The sequence below is a fragment of the Maniola jurtina genome, chromosome 1 (genome assembly GCF_905333055.1).
Source record: "Maniola jurtina chromosome 1, ilManJurt1.1, whole genome shotgun sequence".
NCBI lineage: Eukaryota > Metazoa > Arthropoda > Insecta > Lepidoptera > Nymphalidae > Maniola > Maniola jurtina.
The window spans coordinates 11,951,513-11,972,460 of record NC_060029.1 but is presented as its reverse complement, the minus strand read 5'-3'; the positions used below and the strand labels follow the sequence as shown (position 1 = coordinate 11,972,460).

General features: G+C 40.0%; 2 protein-coding genes across 3 annotated transcripts in view; both read left to right on the top strand.

Annotated features, from left to right (window-relative positions):
• Nucleotides 1–15,717, top strand: part of LOC123868109 (transcription-associated protein 1) — a 36,231-nt gene extending 20,514 nt beyond the window's left edge. Inside the window, exons 32-47 of one of the 2 annotated variants that reach the window (XM_045910588.1) lie at nucleotides 76–226; nucleotides 630–773; nucleotides 1,052–1,322; nucleotides 1,626–1,837; nucleotides 2,118–2,333; nucleotides 2,725–3,213; nucleotides 3,466–3,630; nucleotides 4,003–4,134; nucleotides 4,381–4,557; nucleotides 5,114–5,294; nucleotides 6,496–6,682; nucleotides 6,980–7,420; nucleotides 7,500–7,608; nucleotides 8,175–8,409; nucleotides 11,203–11,342; nucleotides 13,055–15,717. In XM_045910588.1, coding sequence (XP_045766544.1) covers nucleotides 76–226; nucleotides 630–773; nucleotides 1,052–1,322; nucleotides 1,626–1,837; nucleotides 2,118–2,333; nucleotides 2,725–3,213; nucleotides 3,466–3,630; nucleotides 4,003–4,134; nucleotides 4,381–4,557; nucleotides 5,114–5,294; nucleotides 6,496–6,682; nucleotides 6,980–7,420; nucleotides 7,500–7,608; nucleotides 8,175–8,409; nucleotides 11,203–11,342; nucleotides 13,055–13,351 — 3,547 coding nt within the window. In that variant the 3' untranslated portion in view covers nucleotides 13,352–15,717. Of the gene's footprint in view, nucleotides 1–75; nucleotides 227–629; nucleotides 774–1,051; nucleotides 1,323–1,625; nucleotides 1,838–2,117; nucleotides 2,334–2,724; nucleotides 3,214–3,465; nucleotides 3,631–4,002; nucleotides 4,135–4,380; nucleotides 4,558–5,113; nucleotides 5,295–6,456; nucleotides 6,683–6,979; nucleotides 7,421–7,499; nucleotides 7,609–8,174; nucleotides 8,410–11,202; nucleotides 11,343–13,054 lie in introns of both variants that reach the window. The other variant, XM_045910512.1, reaches the window with a different exon arrangement.
• A 1,170-nt stretch (nucleotides 15,718–16,887) lies between these two features.
• Nucleotides 16,888–17,535, top strand: LOC123867322. Its single transcript, XM_045909312.1, has one exon. It carries the CDS (start codon nucleotides 16,888–16,890, stop codon nucleotides 17,533–17,535), a length of 648 nt encoding a protein of 215 aa, XP_045765268.1.
• The last annotated feature ends 3,413 nt before the right edge of the window (nucleotides 17,536–20,948 follow it).

The following is a 20,948-nucleotide window of genomic DNA, read 5'->3' as shown; positions in this document are numbered from 1 at the left end:
ATGTAGCTTCCGCCATGAATAATGGGCATAATATTATGTCATGTTGATGTGTTAAATTTATTTTCATTCTTGCAGACCTATGATGAAGTACCTCGGAAAGACACACAACTTATGGCATCGAATGACTCTCAACTTGGAACAGATGGCTATCGATCAGGCGAGTGGTCGGACAAATCGGGAAGCTCTTGAGATATACGACTACGATGTGGAAACCACTCCACCCACAGTAAGTCCCTACTTTTTACTCGCCTACAGGATGATAGGATACTTTAAGGGTCTGCCGTCTGCGCCCTCTGGCGGCACGGCAAGGGATTTTTCATGCGACGAATAGAATTGTAACTTAATGGTATGATAATAAATTGAAATTTCAATGACGATCATCATCGATACTAAAAAGCTGCGGTTCGGGATGACACAGACGCTTCACCGATATGCTTATTTTATTAGCTTTTAAAAATTGATCCCTATCGCAACACCTTAAGGTTCAATTTTTAATGAAAGTGTCAAGTATGCTTTCGCTGGTCAGAGTACCTTCTCTTATTTCTATTCACATTTCACTTCTATCAGCAGGCCCCACTGACTGCAAGTTATTTTCGTGGGAAATCGTGTAAACTTTGATTTTATTGCAGGAGATACTAGACTCTTTAAGTGACATGTACGAATTACTGCAAGAGGAAGACATGTGGTCCGGTCTATGGCAGAAACACGCTCGGTATCGAGAGACGAATGTTGCAATTGCGTATGAACAGCAAGGCTTCTTCGAGCAAGCCCAGGTATGACAGTTAGTTTTACTTCTAGCCTATTCAGTTTTTTTATTTGAATAAAAAATATTTCTGTTTCAAACGAATTTTTATTTGAAAAGTGAATCTAATTGGTTCCATGTAAAATTGGTAAAAATCTGGTGACCAAAGAAAATAAAAAAAGTGAATTAGGTACTTTCAAGAAGTCCACTTTATAAACTTAATATCATATAAAAATTTAGTTTTTTAGTCATATAAAGTAGGAATAAGAGAAATTGATAAAAGAATAAAGCATGTTTATTATTATTCAGGCTGCATACGACGTCGCTATGGCCAAACTAAAACAAGAATACTCGGCAAACCCGTCGTCCTATAATATGCACAAGGAATGTACTCTGTGGACCCAACATTGGATCAAATGCGCCAAGGAGCTGAACCAATGGGATTCGTTACTAGAGCTCGGCTTGACTAGGAATGTTCGAGACCCGTTTTTAATCCTCGAAAGTTCATGGAGGAATCCGAATTGGCCAACTATGAAGGATGCGCTCGCTGAAGTGGAGTATAACTGTCCAAAGGAATTAGGTTAGTTTTGTTAATTAAAACCGTTATGCCCAAAGTGTGTATATTCTGTCAGTATTTTTTCTTTGTTGGTCATATTAATGTGCTCTTGAATAAATGTTGAAGAAAAAAGGATTGAGGAATCCAGGGTATAATCTATGTCCATTCCGAATTTCAGCCAAACTCGTTCAGTAGTTTTTGCGTGAAAGAATGCCAAATATACACACATACATACATACATACACACACAAACTTTCGACTTTATATATTAGTGTGATAGTGTGATGGTATGAGACACTGCAGGTAACGCGTGTGGCATGTTGACAGCGTGGCTCGTGAACCTTTACCGCGGGTACCTGTGCATCTGCGCGGGCGGCGAGCAGCAGCTGAGCGGCGTGGAGCGGCACGCGGAGGCCGCGGCGGCGCAGTGCCTGCGCGAGTGGCGCCGCCTGCCGCGCCTCGTGTCGCACGCGCACCTGCCGCTGCTGCGCGCCGCGCAGCAACTCATGGAGCTCAGCGAGGCCGCGCAGATACATACTGTATGTACATTCAACTATCGTCGCTAAGGAATTTTTTGACATAGCTTAGGTTGAAAAGGCAGTACCAGTGCCGAGTGGCGTGGCTCGTGTTGCAAATATGTGGATGTTGCTGAAATTTTTCTAATTGATGTCTCACAGGTAAAGGATAAAAAGGCTTGATCATCTTGAGGAACGAGGAATTAAAATAATTATTAAAAATTTTTTTACACTCTATAACAGCATTTTAAGCGGCCATGATTACACAATCTTCGCTCTTAACAAACTTATTTTGTATCTTTAGGGACTGCTTCATAGTCGACCGACGTCGCTACATGACATGAAGGCCATAGTGAAGACTTGGCGCAACCGACTGCCCGTAGTGGCTGATCCTCTGTCCCACTGGGGCGCCATCTTCACTTGGCGCCAGCATCACTATCAGTTCATCGCATCACACTATGATTCGCAGACCGACCACGCGTCCAACCACAGTATGCTTGGCGTGCATGCCAGCGCGCAGGTATGGCCTCACCAACATTTTCCACCGTTCCGCTTAATATTGATTTGCTAAAAGACCAATAAGAACCAACAAACCAATACAAAAATTCTTTAACCTATCTCTACTAAATAATCTGCGATGTGACCAACAATCTATTTATCTGTTATGTCGGACAAGCTTAAGCAGATGAACATCGACCCCTTGGGATATTTGGTGGTCCCTACATTTTTATAAAACTCCCTATATCAGGTTGCACTCTTACGTTGCAGTACTTTCCGATCGAGAATAGGTCTCGTCTAATAATATTGGGTATTTACGTACAAATATGTTCCAATCCTTTCTTTCATACTTTATCATACTTAGAATACATATTTAAATATAACTCGTTAAAAGTAATCCCATTTATTTTCAGGCAATAATACATTTTGCTAAGATAGCAAGGAAACATAACTTATCTGGTGTGTGCTTGGACTCTTTACACCGCATATACACAATACCTAGCGTTCCCATAGTAGACTGCTTCCAAAAGATTAGACAACAGGTCAAATGTCATATCCAGATGTCGTGGACAGAGGGAAAAGACGAATTGCAAGAAGGATTAGATATGATAGAATCGACCAACTTCAAGTACTTTACGAAAGAAATGACAGCAGAATTCTACGCTTTCAAAGGGTTGCTTTTGGCTCAATTAGGAAGATCTGAAGATGCAAATAAGGCGTTCGCTGCAGCCGTACAGTTACATGATACTTTGGTCAAAGCCTGGGCGCTATGGGGTGATTATTTGGAGAAAATCTTTATAAGAGACCCGCGGCAAACGCAAGTCGGAGTGTCTGCTATGACGTGCTTCCTCCACGCTTGTAGACATCAGAATGAATCGAAGTCCAGGAAATATTGCGCCAAGGTAAAGTATAGCAGTCTTTGTTACTATATACCTTTCATTCATCTTTACAAACTGTGATTACTTAGTGTATTTGGCGATTAAAAATCAGCCTATCGTGATATCTGCCACAACGCCAAAGATCAAATTGTACTTACATTTTTGTTGAAATGAAATAGATTGAAATTAAAAAAAAAAAATTTTCCTTCGACCGCGTGTAGTAGTGATTAGGTAACGCGCTAATATTTATTTTAACTCTTCAATTACCTAAACTAGGTTCTCTGGATGCTGAGTTTCGACGACGAGAAGAACAGCCTCTCCGAGGCCCTAGACAAGTACTCGGTGGGCGTGCCGCCCGTGCAGTGGCTGCCGTGGATACCGCAGCTGCTGGCCTGCCTCGTGCAGTACGACGGAAACGTTATACTGAACCTCTTGAGCCACGTGAGTAAAGCTGCTTTACGTGACTTGACGATCGATACGTGTGGTCGTTGATCAAATAAAATCGAGTGAATGTTTAAGCCACAGACAATCGATTATAAAAAAGATTTAATTACAAAAGAAATTAGAGATCGGCGATTCTGTAAAATATCGGCATCTTTTTCTTTTAATATTGCTTAAAAGGAAGGAACATGAATTTTACATTAAGATTCTAAATTCTTATATATGTACATATCAGAAATTGCGAAACCGGCAGAATTCGAACCTGCGTCTCCCTGGGTGTGTTAAAATTATTTAGGTAAATTATAACTGGTATTTATATGACAGATTCCTACACTCAATAAGATCTAGATTCTAATTTAGTGTCCTTCGCAGGTGGGTCGCCTATACCCGCAAGCAGTGTACTTCCCCATCCGCACGCTGTACCTGACGCTGAAGATCGAACAGCGCGAGCGCCACAAGACCGCCGAGAGCCATCACCAGCCCGCTACCACTGCCGCCAGCACTGTACGTATTGCTTAGCTAATCGTGCTAAAGCTAAACCACCCGGTAATGCCGTGCCGCCAAGCGATTTAGCGTTCCGGTACGTGCCGTGTAGAAACCAAAGGGTTTAATAAAAACTGCCATACCTTTTCCAGGTTTGCCCGCTTCCATCTTAGACTGCATCATCACTTACCACTAGCTGAGATTGGTCAAAAGCTTACTGAATAAAATAAAATTAACACTTTCAAAACATTAAATTAAATATCGTAGGCGGGCACCAAGCCCAGCGATGGAGCGTCCACGTCGAGTGGCGGAGCGAGCACCAGCTCCGGGGAGGCGGGGCCCATCAAGGCCACGCTGCCCATGTGGCGCTGCTCCAAGATCATGCAGCTGCAGCGAGAGATACATCCCACCGTGCTATCCTCGCTCGAGGGCATCGTCGATCAGGTATTGTATTATAGGTGTACCGTTTGACTCAGGCGTGAGGTAGGATGCGGGTTGTGGGAACGTGACAACCACGTTAAGAGCCTTGATTTTTTCTTAAACTGAACCTTGTGGATGACATTAAATCTCTAACATAGTTTATACTTCTGTAGGACCATCGTTCTCGTTCGTTATTGCATTCATGTGTTTTATTTAGTAATAAAAAGGTTATTTATTTACTTATTCTTGCGATTCGTTTGATGTCTGTCCACCAAATGGCGGGTGCGCTGCGTTTTACGGTGCGTGGTCGCCAATCTAGCAATTTGGTACCCCAAGCCTAATCGAACTATTGCCGTGCCCATTGCCAAAAGGATGCCGCTGGATTCAGAGGTCCCCATACGAGTCAGCCCCTATAAGAGACGTGTCCGGCAATGGACGTCTATCAGATGATGATGACGGTTTTTTTATTACCTTTATTCTTTAGAGATTATTCACTTGGAGAATATGCCTCTCTACATAGCAAAGCGAATAATCTCTATAAAGAGGCATATTATTTTTGTAACGGGCGGCTGTGGTGCAGATGGTGTGGTTCCGCGAGAACTGGTACGAGGAGGTGCTGCGGCAGCTGCGCGCCGGGCTCGCCAAGTGCTACGTGGTAGCGTTCCACCACCGCGCCGCCGTGGCCGTGGCCACCGTCACGCCGCACACGCTCAACTTCATCAAGAAGGTCGTCTCCACCTTCGGCATCGGCATCGGGATAAGTGAGTATACCTAATGTTTGCATCTGCGAATTGTACAAGTAGCCGCCGGGAGTAAAAGACTGTTGGATCAAGGGTCAGAAGGCAGTGGTGCTTGGTGCTTCAGACGGCACGCATTGTGAGGAGGTTCCTCACTCTGGAGCCCTGACCACTGGCAGCTTGGGTCCAACCCTGCTGCTAGTGGAACCCATTTTATCATATTTTTAGTTAATATTATTTCTGGTGTTCCTTTTATTCTATTTTTCTGTTGTTTCTGTTATTTTATTTTTCTATTGTTCCTGTTATTGTATTTTTCTGTTGTTTCTGTTATTTTATTTTTGTTGTTTCTGTTTTTTATTGTAAACATTTTTTTAAATATGATAAGAACGAGACGTGTAAATAAATGAGAGAAAATATTATTAATCACTCCACACTGACACCACATTAGTTAGACACCACACCGGATTCGCACGGGCGTAATCCAGCGGTGGTAGGATCATTACACCATCACATTACATTGAACATTATACATGCGAAGCCGGGGCGGGTTGCTTGTATTATTTTAATAAGGAATTTTGTCTGGGTAGGATTTTTTTCTGATTCTGACCAGAATTAGACCTAATCCAATTGAGTGAGATTGGTTTTAATTAGGTCAAATGGGAATAGTTGATATTTATTTATATTAAGATTTTCCGGTGAAATAAAAACTATCTTACTAACACATACAGCTAATATAACTAATAAAATCATCTAGAACGATCTACAAGCCTTCAACTTTAACCATGGCAAACAAATGAAGAAAGAATTTTGAAACATTCTAGACGTTTTTAGTATAATTAAAAAGGTAGGGTATGGTAAAAATATTACTACTAAATTAATGGAGAAGTTTGTTAACACCAAGTTGCTTTTAATTTATATACATGAATTTAAAAAGAATCTATATACTTATCGTAGTGTAAACGATATCAAAAATAAAGTTAATGATGATTTAATGAACTTTTCCATACTAGAGTACATAATAATATATCAGTTGCACTAACTAGTTACATTTGAACAGGTACTGCAATGCGATTGATGATTTTACTTGTGGGTTTCAGATTGGTAATGTTTTGTTTAGCCTTGTGGCGCGTGATCTGAGTGGGCCTTGCGAGCGTTTATACACGTACTCCATTTTGTATGTCTACAGAAAGTGTTACAAGTTCTGTAAGTGGTGCATTCTCTTCAGCTGCATCGGAGAGCCTCGCGCGGCGCGCGCAGGCCACCGTGCAGGACCCCGTGTTCCAGAAGATGAAGAGCCAGTTCACGGCCGACTTTGACTTCACTCAGCCCAACGCTATGAAATTACAGAACCTCATACAGAAACTGAGGAAGTGGGTCAAGATACTCGAGGCCAAAACTAAGGTTCTGCCCAAGTAAGTAGCCCTACAGCACTGGCACTCGCGGCCGAGGTAAATACAGAAGTCATTTCTATTGTGCCGTCCATCCTTCACGTATGCTGTAGTGGCGCTTACAACATAACATCCGTAGTTCCGACTAGGATCGTAATCACCTCACCGGCTTGCGGGCAATTAGTTAGCTGATTAACTGGCTTGCGGACTATAATATGTACTAACATGATCATTTTAGCGATTCTGGTAACGCTTAACACCATTACAGCTTGGAAAACATTTTAGACAGCCTGATAATCTGTTTTTAACTTTTTGTGACAGATCATTCCTTATTGAAGAAAAATGCAGATTCCTGTCAAACTTTAGCCTGAAGACGGCTGAGGTGGAATTGCCCGGGGAATTTTTGCTGCCGAAACATACACATTACCACGTCAGGATTGCGCGCTTCATGCCGCGCGTGGAAATTGTCCAGAAGCACAACACGTCTGCACGTAGACTGTACATACGGGGGCATAACGGCAAGATATACCCGTACCTCGTGGTCAACGATTCTGGGCTCGGCGACGCCAGGAGAGAGGAGCGGGTGCTGCAACTGCTGAGAATGCTCAACCACTATCTGGGCAAACAGAAAGAAACTTCTCGAAGGTTTTTGCACTTCACTGTGCCTCGAGTCGTGTCGGTGTCGCCTCAGATGCGTCTCGTGGAGGACAATCCCAGCTCCATTTCTCTACTGGACATCTATCGCACTGAGTGCGCGAATAGGTACGTAACTTATAAATATGTAACTTATAAATAGTTGGATTACTTCAAACAGGAAACTCATGAAATATGTCTTGTACAGGGGTGTAGAGTACGACGCACCAATAACGCGATATTACGAGCGCCTCGCGGCCGTGCAAGCGCGGGGCTCGCAAGCTTCTCATCAAGTTTTACGAGACATTTTACGAGAGGTAAATTTTATTTGACTTTTTGCACAAGAGAAAACTTAGGTTGTGAAACTAGTTGCAAGTGTAATGAGGAATTAAAAGGGTTTGAACATTTTAGTATGGAACCTGGCATACCTGTAAGTTTGGCCGTAAAAATTAAAGCAACTCAAGTATCTCAGAAAGTATATCACTTACATTTCATCACTGAAACGTTTTTGATTGTAATCACTTATTTAGTCTATCGATTGCCATATGATTTAGCACTGGCCGCTGTTTTTCAAAATGGCGGATTTGTAGTTATTCCAACTACGTTCAATGCCCTTTTAGAACTCCAGCATTTTAGCCAGCAAGATAATTCAAGCAATCACTTGTATTATTTTTTAAAAGATTGGTAGTAAAAAAAATTAAAAGTAAAAGATTTAGACTATTCCAGATCATTTACCAGATTTTAACCTTCAAGTAGATTTCATGATTCTTTATTTATTAATTGATTAGATGATGCCCGCGACTTCATTCGCGTAAGTATCGATATTTTAAAACTCCCGTAGAAAATTCCGGGATAGAAAGTAGCTTATATCTGTCTCTATCAGGTGCAAGCAACGATGGTGCCACGAGGATTAGTGCGAGAATGGGCGGCGCGTACATTCGCCGCACCAACTGACTATTGGACCTTCCGCAAGATGCTGACATTGCAACTGTCCCTCGCTGCCTTCGCCGAATACGTGCTGCACCTCACGCGCCTCAACCCGGACATGCTCTACGTGCACCACGACTCGGGACTTCTCAACGTCGCCTACTTCAAGTTCGACGTCGATGATACCACAGGTTAGTAGGTAGCTCCAGGGGATCGTCGCTTTATTCATTTATTGCCATATCTATGGATTAATAAGGTTTCGCAAGATGCTAGCGTTGCAGCTACGATTGGCAATAATTTTAGTCACTCGCTGCCTTAGCTTTGTCGAATACGTGCCGCACCGACTTGCCTCAACCTGGATTTGCTCTTCCACGATACCACAGGTCCTAAGCACAACACTACGCAAAACACGGTTTTATTGCCCGGCGTGCAGCGAGATATTGCTACTAGTATAGTAACTATTTCGGGCTTCTACTCTAAGAATATAGACCAAAATTAACCTGCTAGGACCCAATACGAGCTCCATTGCGACTTAATCTGGATATATTGTACTGACAAGTTGTTTTATTTTTTATTTTATAAATTCCTTCCTTTCCTTTCCTTTCCTTTCTCTTAAAAATGCCTTGCCGGAATTTTTTATCAAGTTGGTAAATTCACGGTTTTCGGATTTTTCCCTTTACTTGTGCTATAAGACCTACCTGCCAAATTTCATTATTCTAGGTCAACGGTAGTACCCTTTTTGTTTTTCCTTTGTCGAGCTACGGAACCCTAAAAACAGACTGACAATCATCAATTTTCAAACACCAAATATACGTGTTTCGTCTATGATAAAGAATATGATTATTATATGTCATCATTTGAATTATAAACTGATAATAATAGCAGTTTACCCTCCAAGTCAAACAGGATAAAGATTTAGCCATTAAATGTTTTATGATAGTAAAGCTCTTTAAAGCTTTAATAGCCTCTGTGGTACCTTGGTAACATTGAACAGGTTTTTTAGTTTATTTATTCTTTACCACACTGCATTTTGCTTCGTTAAAAATTAACAAGTTTTGAGTTCTTCATTTTATGCACGCCGACCAGTATTTTTTAATGAAATCGAGACTATAAAAGCATAGCTATACAATTAAGTGCAATATAAATGCCAATCTGCTACAAACGGATATGATTCAGGATTCGCATTCGAAATTCAATAATATTTTTATATGTCGACTACGCTCAATAGATTAATTTTTTAACCCCCGACCCAAAAAGAGGGGTGTTATAAGTTTAACGTGTGTATCTGTGTATCTGTGTATCTGTGTATCTGTGTATCTGTGTATCTGTCTGTGGCACCGTAGCGCCTAAACTAATGAACCGATTTTAATTTAGTTTTTTTTGTTTGAAAGGTGGCTTGATCGAGAGTGTTCTTAGCTATAATCCAAGAAAATCGGTTCAGCCGTTTGAAAGTTATCAGCTCTTTTCTAGTTACTGTAACCTTCACTTGTCGGGGGTGTTATAAATTTTCAATTTACACTTGTATAATAATGTGATTGACTTTTGAAAAAACTCGATTGTGGTAAAGCCATAATTAAGTGAACATTCGATATTAAGGTCTTCGAGGGCATGTTGCCACAAAAATGACATAATATGAATCCGAAATATGGGCGTCATAAGAAAGCTCGGAGTCACTCAGCGGGCAATAGAGAGTTATGCTCGGAATTTCTCTACGTGATCAAATCAAAAATGAGGAGGATCCGTAGAGAAGAACCAAAGTAACCGACATAGCTCAACAGGTTACAAAGCTCAAGTGAAAATGAGCAGGGCACAACTGATGGTCGTTAGGGTCCCAAGGAATGACCTCGCGCCGGAAAGTGTAGCGTTGACAACTACTAGGTGGGCAGAAAAGACCAAACGAGTCGCAGGGAGCCGCTGAATTAAAGCGGCACAAGACCCTGGCTTGTGAAGTCCTATACAAGAGATCTATGTCTATATAGCTGTGGACATCTGTTGGTTGGTAACGATGATGATGAGTACAAATTACGTTGAATAGGTGCACCAATCCAGCTTATAGAATATCAATCAGGATTTTTATTATATACTAGCTGGTGCCCGTGGCTTCGTTTCCGTGGATAAAGGTTTTTAAAACCCCTTGGGAACTCATTGATTTTCGGGGATAAAAGTAGCCTATGTGTTAATCCAGGGTATCTATCTACATTATATCAGAAAAATCCGCCAGTAGTTTTTGCGTGAAAGAGTAACAAAAATCCATACATCCATTCATACATACAAACTTTTGTGATTATAATATAACTAGGATTAGCGACTTACGATTCAAACTCAAGAGTTGTATTTTATCCTTGAGTACTAGGTAGGAGGTGCTCGGTACTAGCCTGAGTACCTAGGCGAAAATAAACATTATAAAAGATTAATTCAAAGGTTAAAAGACCGTATTAATCGTTTTTTTGTTGCGGTCGAACTGGGCGAAAACCGGCCCGTGCCATTTCGAACACTGCTAAAAGAAGTCTGAGTGAGCATTAAATATGGAATGCAATCTTTGATGGAAACTCGCTAATCCGGAATTTGTATCTCAAGATATATTTTTAAAGCTTCAGTCGAATGACAACTATAAACTGACTATAAACATGTTATTGCATTTATATTAGATATCGTAAAAAATTGATGCCCGGTTCAAAACAGAAGATACTAAACGCATGAGATTAGAAGAGATAGCGCTCTAGAAATATGGGCCGAGTTTCTTTAATTTTGTTACGTATCTACTTTTTTACATAATTGTACAATATTATCATTGCTTAAGCCCGTTTCAATTAGCATATATCGACATCAAATATACCTAAGTAACTATCGTGAAAAATTAACACGCTTATCACTTGTGTAGTCTACCGTAAACGTTGGACGCTTTTTTAACGGACGTTAAAAAGTTCTCGTGTAAATGAGGCCTAAGGATTATTACAAAGATTATAAACATCGTTTTGTTGCAGGGGAACTGGACGGCAACCGGCCTGTGCCGTTCCGTTTGACGCCGAATATTTCGGAGCTCATCACTACCATCGGAACGACCGGGCCCCTGACCGCGTCGGCCATCGCTGTGGCCCGCTGTCTCGTCACACCTAACTTCAAGGTAAAACCAGTCTTGTTATTACTTACCTTTATTTCGAAGAATCCAGCTATTTTGATAGAGCGTACTGCGCAATTCTCATTTGCATTTTCTTTCTTGTCCAAAGTTTCTTTCTAGTCTCAAAGTTTTTTTTCAAGTGTTTTAAAAAAAGTGAATAATATTACATTGTAACTTTTTCTGTTACTATTTGTTATTTATCTTTTTCACTAAATTAATTAATATTCATCATCATGATGACTGATAATATCACTTTCTAACTTTTCTATTACTATATTTTGTTATTTGTCTCTATTAATTAAATTAATAATCATCACAGATCTCCTCTCCGAATAAGAAAAGTTAGGCCATAGTCCGCTTTACACACTTTTAAGAGCATTAAGGAGAACTCTCAGGCATGCAGGTTTCCTCACGATGTTTACCTTCACAGTTAAAGCAAGTGAAATAAATATCTAATAAATAGGAAGAATTTAGCGGAAATGCGTAGCAATTTGTTGAATAAATCTAAATAGCCTTAAATTCTGGTATGGATTCAGTAGGTACGTATGTGTTAGGTTTTCTAACACGAAATCAAAAAGGTACATCATAAAACGACGTAGTCGCATAAGCGACCAACAAACTCATCAAAAAGATTGAAAAAAAAAGAAATATTTAAAATGGGTTCTGTACCATCGTACAGGAAATAACACTTTAATTTTTTTTTAACTTTCATGAGGGCCATTTTAAAATATTTATTATTTGTCGGAAATATTTAGTATTAGGGTCCCGTTGGCACCCTTCAAGTACGGAACCCTATAAAGTGACTTTTATACAATGCGCAGGTTGAATTCTCTGGCTTTTAACTAGGTTGTTCTTCACTGTACGTATTGAGTTCTACTCATGTACCGGCCGTACTAATGGCCGTGCTAATAAGCTGGGGCTGCGGTTTGTATAATTTTATTGCATATTCTCGTTTACGAGTACACAACCAGGTGCCAAGTATGATATCATATATCCCGTCTATGCATATATTTAACAGGTTTAGCTTGCTGTTGGCAGCTGGCTTGCTGGAAAAGAGTTTGATGTTCTAACATGAAAATTGATATGCAATTCAACAATGTTTTGAGTTTTTGAGTACTTATATGCTTTTTGTATAATATGTATGTATAAGTTTAATGATTCATCGCTTAAGCCAGTTATAGGTAATAAATGCGCAACTCTTAATCAATATTAATATAATAAAATCTTAAGAGATGGCAAACAGAAATGATAAATTAAATATTTTTATTATCTTGAATTAATTATGATAATTTTCAATATTTTTTAATTTGCTAATGCAAATAACCAGGATTCAATTTTTTTTTATTGAATTGGGATATTTCTGAGCTATGATAGCCTAGTGGTTAAGATGTGGGCCTGCTATTTGGGTTCCAGGGTTCACCCTTAACTTTTCGGAGTTATTAAAATATATCACTTGCTTTAACTATGAAAAAAAACATTGTGAGGTAACCGGTATGTCTGAGAGTTCTCCCTAATATTCTCAAAGGTGTATTAAGTCTTCCGATCCGCATTTGGCCAGCGTGGTGGACTATGACCAAACCCATCTATCTCATTCTGAGAGAAGACCCCATGTTCAGTAGTGAGTCTGCGATGAGTTGATGAAAATGATTTCTAAGAGAATGAATGATCTGTAAACGAATTAACGAGTTGTTATAATTAATCGCATGATTTGTTTACAGATACAGTCCATCTTAAGGACTATCTTGCGGGATGAAATGATAACCGGCTACCGCAAGCGGCTCGAGGACAAATCTGGCATCCCTACCGCGGGAACGTCGACTGATAACAAACCGATGGAGATGGATAATGAAACCATTATCAACATGGTCACCAAAGCCGTGACAGTCATCATGAACAGGCTGAACTCTCTCGCGCTGTTCGATGGCCCCGACAGCAAAGTGGCAACCCTGGTCACCGCGGCCAACAGTCACGACAACCTTTGCCGTATGGACCCCGCATGGCATCCTTGGCTGTAAGGACGCTTAAGTCCAAATATTAACAGGAGTGAAAATCTGCCTACCTGTCTACCTGTGGAATAGCACTTATGAAATGCAAAGGTTCACCCCATTTAGGAAGTGAATCCCCAACTGTGAGGTGATAATCCAGTCACCTGCCAACAGGCCAGTACTATTAGGATGATCTTGAGATCTCCTACTAAATTCATATGGTGACTAATTTCATCATCGACATGACCAAAGCCGTGACCGTGATCATGAATAGTCTCAATTCCCTTGCACCATTCGGCGGCCCCAACAGCAAGTTGACAACCCAGGTCACCGAGAGCCATAACAATATCTGCCGTATGGACCCCACCCGCATGGCATCATTGGCCGTCAAGGTCCTAAAATAAACTGTCGGCGCAAACAAGATGTTATTACTCAGTTCAAACTCCAATAATGCTATTAAGATGACCTTGACACATCTTGACCACACAAATGAATCAGCTGTAAGTAATGAACAACCAAACCATCATAAACATGGTGACCAAAGTCGTGATCATGAACAGAGTAACAGACTCTCGTGGTGTTCGACGGCCCCGATAGCAAAGTGGCAACCCTGGTCACTGCGGCCAACAGCCACGATGAGCTTTGTCGTTTGTATCCCACTTGGAATCCCTGGATGTAATGGCTGTAAAAATTCTAAGGTATTTATTCCAAAAAAGATGTTCATACTCAAAATAAATGCTATTAGATGGACTTTACATCCACTAACGTCACATGGTGAGTAATGTGAAGTGGCAAGCTGGGGTCTTCCGCAGCCAACAGCCACGATAATCTTTGCCATATGGATCGCTTATGGCATCCTTGACTATTTATAACTGAATAAACGCTACGGTCCATAAATTGAAACGTCGTCCAGAAAAAAAGTATTGCGATCCCTAAACTACAAAGAACCGATCTCCAACTATGAACTGGTGATGTTTGTCAACAGCAAAGTCATTCTTTGTTGATGGACTACGCACCATTGGCTACATTGGCTTTAGGTAATTGGATTCAAGCTAGGGTCACAAAATAAAAAATATATTAACGCACCGTTCGACATCAACGCTAGACTGATTACTAGATACTAAGACACAAATGTGAGACTATAAAATATATGCCGTATAAAACCGGCTTGGCATCCTTGGCCAAAGTATAAAATGCCAGCAACGACTTATTAAGTTAATGCTAAAAATCCCAAACAAGATACTAAGATGCCGTTTGAAGTTATAATACCGTGATGGCAACCTTCCTTCCTACGGATTTGTGAGACTTAATAGCTAAGTGCTATCGGCCGTCAAGTTGGCGAACGCGAGAACGATAGTAGGCGAAAATTAACCGAGTGCTTCGCACACTTCAGTCAAACGCGCATTTCGTATCTGTAGGGGATTTTTTTCTGCAGCTAAGGATAATTAGTAGAATTAGTGTTAAAAAATCGTAGCCGCTAAATATTGTAAATAATATATAATATAATTACTGTAAGATAATAAAATGTTGTTTTAAATTTTTATATTATTATAATTAATTAGGTACATACTCGCCAATTTATTTTTTGTCTGGATATGAATATGAGGAAAGTGGCTAAAAATTAAATTTATTTTTAACTCGGCTTACGGAGTAAAAGTTCATACAAAAGCCTTATTGTTAAATTAAATATGGAAATTATTAAATCATAAAAGGAAAATGCGTAAAATCAATTTGTAATTTTGACAAAAATCGTTATTTTATTGATGCACATGAAACTCTGTATGCATAAATTCGTACTAGCCCGGGAGCATTATCAAGTTAGGTAGTCCTTGGCAATCTTTATGACCGCTTTGGACCACGCAGCAAGTTAGCGACCAATAAACGAACTCCAGCTTGTTCATCTGAAATTTGCGTTCCGCGCATCGAAACGCGTCTATGTTCAGGGCGACCGTCAAGATTGCCGAGAGCAGCTATAAAAGCTTAGAACCTCTCCGATACCTGAGTATGAAAAGCACGATCTGTCAACCGTTCCTTGCAAGATTCGTGATTTATCTTCGCGAAAATGTGTTTTGGCTGATGCTGTTGTACACAATCTCTTAAGTAAATTGAAGGTCTCTAGTGTTATACTTTTCTACGGGGAGCATTATGAAAGTATTAGAAATACATTTAGACATTGTCATGTTACTTTAGAAATTGTCTACAACTAAATAGCCACAATCCATACTGGAGTATGGATTGTGGCTTGGATTGGAAATCATTGCTATTTATTTTTAAAACTGTATAAGAATTGTTGCTTGAAAATTACTTGTTACATAAATGTATTATCCTCACTCTTGAAATAAATTGTAATATAGGTAATATGATTTTTTGTCAATAAAGTTTTAAATTCGCATTCACTTTGTTTTTTTTTTTCACTAACTAAACCAATCTTTTGATTCATTAAAAATGTTTTAAAACTACTTTTCTCCTTAATGTTAGGAGTAACTATTTTATAGTAATATAATAAATACTAAACAAGTATTATTGTCACAATAATAAGGCTGTTATAGGCAATTGAATGCCGTTTTTATGGAAAGATTTAATTAATAAATTATTCAGTTATATAATTCATTAATAAATTGTGCCCAATTCTTAATGTAAACAAACAATCTCATTACTAATTGAAGACTAAAATCTAATGCTATCTTTTTCCACAGCGAGAATTATGAAAGCGATAGCAATATTTTAGTAATACCTGACATTTTGCAACATTTTGCTGACATTTGACAAAATGTGCATCTATGCCCAGTGGAAAAATGATTTTAAACGATGGACAATCGCATCGTTACTCACCTGACGATGTGGCTAAAGTAGTATTGACAATGAAAAGAGGTAAGGCCCCAGGATATGACGGACTGAGCCTGGAGCACATTTTGTATGCAGGCGAAAAAATTTTTTGCTTATTGGCGGAACTGTTTACCTTATGTATAAACTCAGGTTATTTGCCTAAAAACCTTATGAGAACTGTGGTAGTTCCTGTCCCAAAGAATAGGACCGGTGATCTTTCCAGCCTCAAAAACTACAGGCCGATTTCTTTAGGTACCATTATAGGCAAAATACTGGAAAGAATAATTTATTCTGATGTAAATCAGAACATTAGGATTGATGACGCGCAGTTTGGTTTTCGTCCTGGGCTCTCAACAGATTCGGCTATCTTTAGTCTCAAATCGATAGTTAACTATTATACGAATAGAAACACATCCGTATACGCATGCTTTCTGGATCTCAGTAGAGCTTTTGACCTGGTAAACTATCAGTTACTATGGCAAAAACTTATTGAGTCTAATGTATCGCGTAAGACGGTAGATCTGTTGAGATACTGGTACGAGAACCAAACTAATTTTGTGAAATGGGGCGACGCCGGCTCTAATGATTATAGATTAGAATGCGGCGTGCGTCAAGGAGGATTGACCTCTCCGGACCTCTTCAGCATTTATGTTAATGATCTGATTGAGGGACTTAGAAATACTAGAGTAGGTTGCCACATAGGTACAACGTGCATTAACAATATCAGCTATGCTGACGATATGGTACTTCTAAGTCCCTCAATCAGGGGTCTTAGACGACTACTCAACATCTGTGAACAATATGCTAGAGATCACGGCCTTAAATATAATGTTAAAAAGACGCAGATGATGGTTTTCCGTGCAGGCAAGGGCCCGGAGAGGATCCCGTCGGTTTTCTTAGATGGAGTTCCTGTAGAAAGGGTGGCGCAATTCAGGTATCTGGGGCATATTTTAACTGAGGATCTACGTGATAACCAAGACATGGAACGAGAAAGAAGGGCTTTGTCTGTTCGGTGCAACATGCTCGCACGCAGATTTGCGCGGTGTAGTACTGAGGCGAAGCTGACACTGTTTAGAGCATATTGTCAATGCTTTTACACGTGTCAGCTTTGGGTCAACTGCACCGCAAGTGCACGTAGCAGCATCAGAGTGCAGTATAATAACGCATACCGTATTCTGATGAAACTGCCTAAATACTGCAGCGCGTCGGGCATGTTTGCTGACGCCAAAGTGCCCGATTATTTCGCGATTATTAGATCTCGGGTTGCGGCTTTCTGGTTCCGCATCCGCAATTCTCAGAACGAGATCCTCAGGGTATGCTCTGAGTGTCCTGAAAATCGCATACCGAAGTACTGGCTTGCCGTGCATCGTGGCAACAACCGTAAATAATTTTTATTTTACTCTTGTATTCTATTCTATTTTATTTTATTTTATATTTAAGAAATGGGTGTAAAAAAAAAAAATTGCCTGAAAATAAACTATTATTATTATTATTATTATTTTAGATAGTGTGCAACAGAATCAGCCGCATCTGGTATCTGTTGTAAAAACTAAATTGAAAGTTCTAGTGTTTAGGCTATTCTTTTCCGTAGGGAGCTACTCTGAAAGGGATACATTTTAGTGCCATTACGCACGGTCGACTAGTCGCCCGGCAATTCGATCGACTGCGACTCTTAGAATCTAATTTATATGGAAGTCACCGTATGTATACGCCCGCAGTCGCCGCAATTTCGTGCACATACACGGTGACAAAATTACAGATTCGTCGACTGAGTTTAAACATGGTCAAATTAGTATAAACATGGTCTACTTCAGAATCAGCTACAATAACAGACCTTATAACTTTTGCAACCATTCATAATAGCCATTGCTCAAAAATCTTTCCCTACGTGGATGCCATGCCATAGAAACTTTTAACAGTCGCAATACAATAAATAACGCAATCAACAGGTCTATTAAAATCCTAGTTTGTGGGCCAGAGACAAATTTAGACCGAATACCACTTACAGGAGTCCGCTGCACTCTGCAGCAACTGCCGAAAGAATATTTCTTCCGCTCTTTGAGTTTCGCGAGCGATTTTCTGCTAGTCTGGTGTCACTGACCAAGAAGCATCCTTCATCGACTGGGTCTAGAAAGTAAGGTTTATTATTGTCTTTCTACTTACTTTACTTCTTTCTTGTGTTTATCTTTTAGGATTCGATACCTCAAGAGAAAAAATGAACCCATATAGGATCACTTTGCTGTCTGTCTGTCTGTCTGTCCGTCTGTCGTGTCTATCAATAAAACCTATAAGGTACTTTCCGTTAACCTAGAATCATGAAATTTGGCAGTTATGTAGGTATTATAAGGAGAAACTCAGAAAACTGAATTTGTGGTTACATCATTAAAAAAAAAAAGTAAAAAATAATTGACTAAATCGCAAATATGGTTGTAGTCCGTCATCAACTTGCAGTGCTTTAAATAAAAGTGTTAGACCGTAGGTACGAGTATATCTTGTACGGAATCCTTCGTGTGCAATTGAAAAGAGCAACCGCCGAGTTTCTTGCTGGTTCTTCTCGGTAGGAACGGCATTCCGAACCAGTGGTAAATTATTTGACGATTCAAAAGCACTTGTAAAAGTTTATTTGAATAAAAATCTATTCTATTCTATTCTATTCTATTCTATGTGCGAGTCCAACTCACACTTGACCGGGTTTTTTGTAGAGTAGGTAAATTATCAATATAAAGAGCCGCGAAGGAGATTTATTAGTTGTGTTTTGATGCCTCGCTGGTAGGTAAGTACATAAATAACTGGTTGCATGTGACAGGTAGAGTGAAAGTACCGGAGCTGCATCAAGTGCGGTTAACGAGTCTGAGCTCGCCAATCTCGCTCCATCGCTAGATAGTAAAACTGATTTCATCACGCTAACAATGGGAAAGAAAGTGCAGTAATTGTAGGATAAGCAGGAACTGCTAGTGTATTATTTGGTCTGAGTTTGTTATGCGGTTTGCTTACGGAGTTACGGGTCCCTTCACTCGATTTGGCCATTTTGAATTACGTCGAGGACCGTTTATTGCTGCACTTTTGATAGACAACTTTTACACAGGTAGGTAAACTACGCGCGACTACTGTCATAAAATTGTACAGTAATCGCGGAGTGGATTACACAATCCCGGCTAACATTTGATTATGTGCAATGGACTTCTATCAGTTGATAATGATGATGATGATGCAGTCATACGTTTAGATTGGGATAATTGCTTTGTACGCATTATACCTAGTAATTTAACAGTCACGTCTTATTACTTTGCTAGAACGGAAACGAGAAAAGTATAAAATAGTAAAATTGTTTTGCTAAATCATGCTAATTTCTATACTTTGACGCTACCGGCTGCAGCCCTTTTTTAGCCTTGATCAAAAAGTTAACTCTTTCATCGACCACGGTCATCGGAGGCTATCTCCGTTCTTAGAAGTACCTAAGTACATAGTACCTAGTAAGCTGGTATGTACCTATCTTACGAAGTTCGAACTCGTGACCTCTTACTTGCGAAGAGGCCATTCGCACCGCGCTGTCGCAGGAAAGGTCGTTATAGATAGATATGCCTACATTTACATAATTTATTTACAAACTGTGAGATTCGGAGCAATGACCGATTATAAACTACTCAAAACAAAATAGGGCCCACCACATTTTTTGACTGTAACTTGTAAATGCATAAAATTATGATCTTTTTTTTAATAAGGTATGTTGACGTAGAGATTCTTAAATTGTGTAAACATAATTAATTGCAAATCAGTTTATTTTGTTTACTTAAATAACACACAAACAAAAATAACACATAAACAAGAAATGTAAAAGTTTAACTTAGTTCTGGTTTTTGTCACGTTTTCCACTAACTGCTAAAACTGCTGTAAGTTTAATAGCGAGTAGGGCCTCCTCTACTCCGTATACACTCTTGGAGCCTGTTTGGCACACTTTCAATCAAGTGAACCACATTTTTCTGGGGTATCTGCTCCCAACAGACTTTTAAAGCTCTTATGAGCTCTTCTTGACTGTTGATGTCACTAAATCTCTCTTTGAGGCTTCTCTTCGATTGATCCCATAAATGTTCAATTGGATTGAGGTCGGGACTCATCGCAGGCCAGGGCAAAACCGTTATATTGGCGTCCGAGAGTGCTCTTTGTGTGATACGAGCCGTATGTGCGCGTGCGTTGTCTTGCATTAAAACAAAACTTTCACCCACTCTTTGTGAAAAGGGGACGACATGGGGTCGGATCACACGTTCGACATAACTGGCAGCGGTTACTGTACCCTCATTCAGAATTACCAGCTCTGTTTTGCCAGTCAAGCATATTCCGCCCCATACCATCACACTTGGACCCCCCCAACGATCTGTTGCGTGGATGCAAGGATCGGAAAATCGTTCGCCTTCTCTTCTCTACACGCGTATACGTCTATCATCACTGTGAAATTTAACTTTACTCTCGTCAGTAAAGAGTACAGACCTCCAATTAATCATGGTCCAGGCCGCATACTCACGAGCAAATCTTAACCGTGCTGCACGATGAGCCCTTGTTAGTTTAAGGCGGACCAAACGCATTCGGGAAAATTGTCCGTCTTCGTGGAGTCGATTCCGGATAGTTTGGTCACTAATTCGGGTTCCAGTTGACGTCAGTAACCGATTTTGTAACGTCCGGGCAGTTACCGTGCGATCCCGACGTGCAGTTAGATGGATATAACGGTCTTCCTGGGCAGTTGTGGCTCGAACTCTTCCTGATCCACGTCTTCTTGATACACTGCCTGTCTCTTGAAAACGTTCCC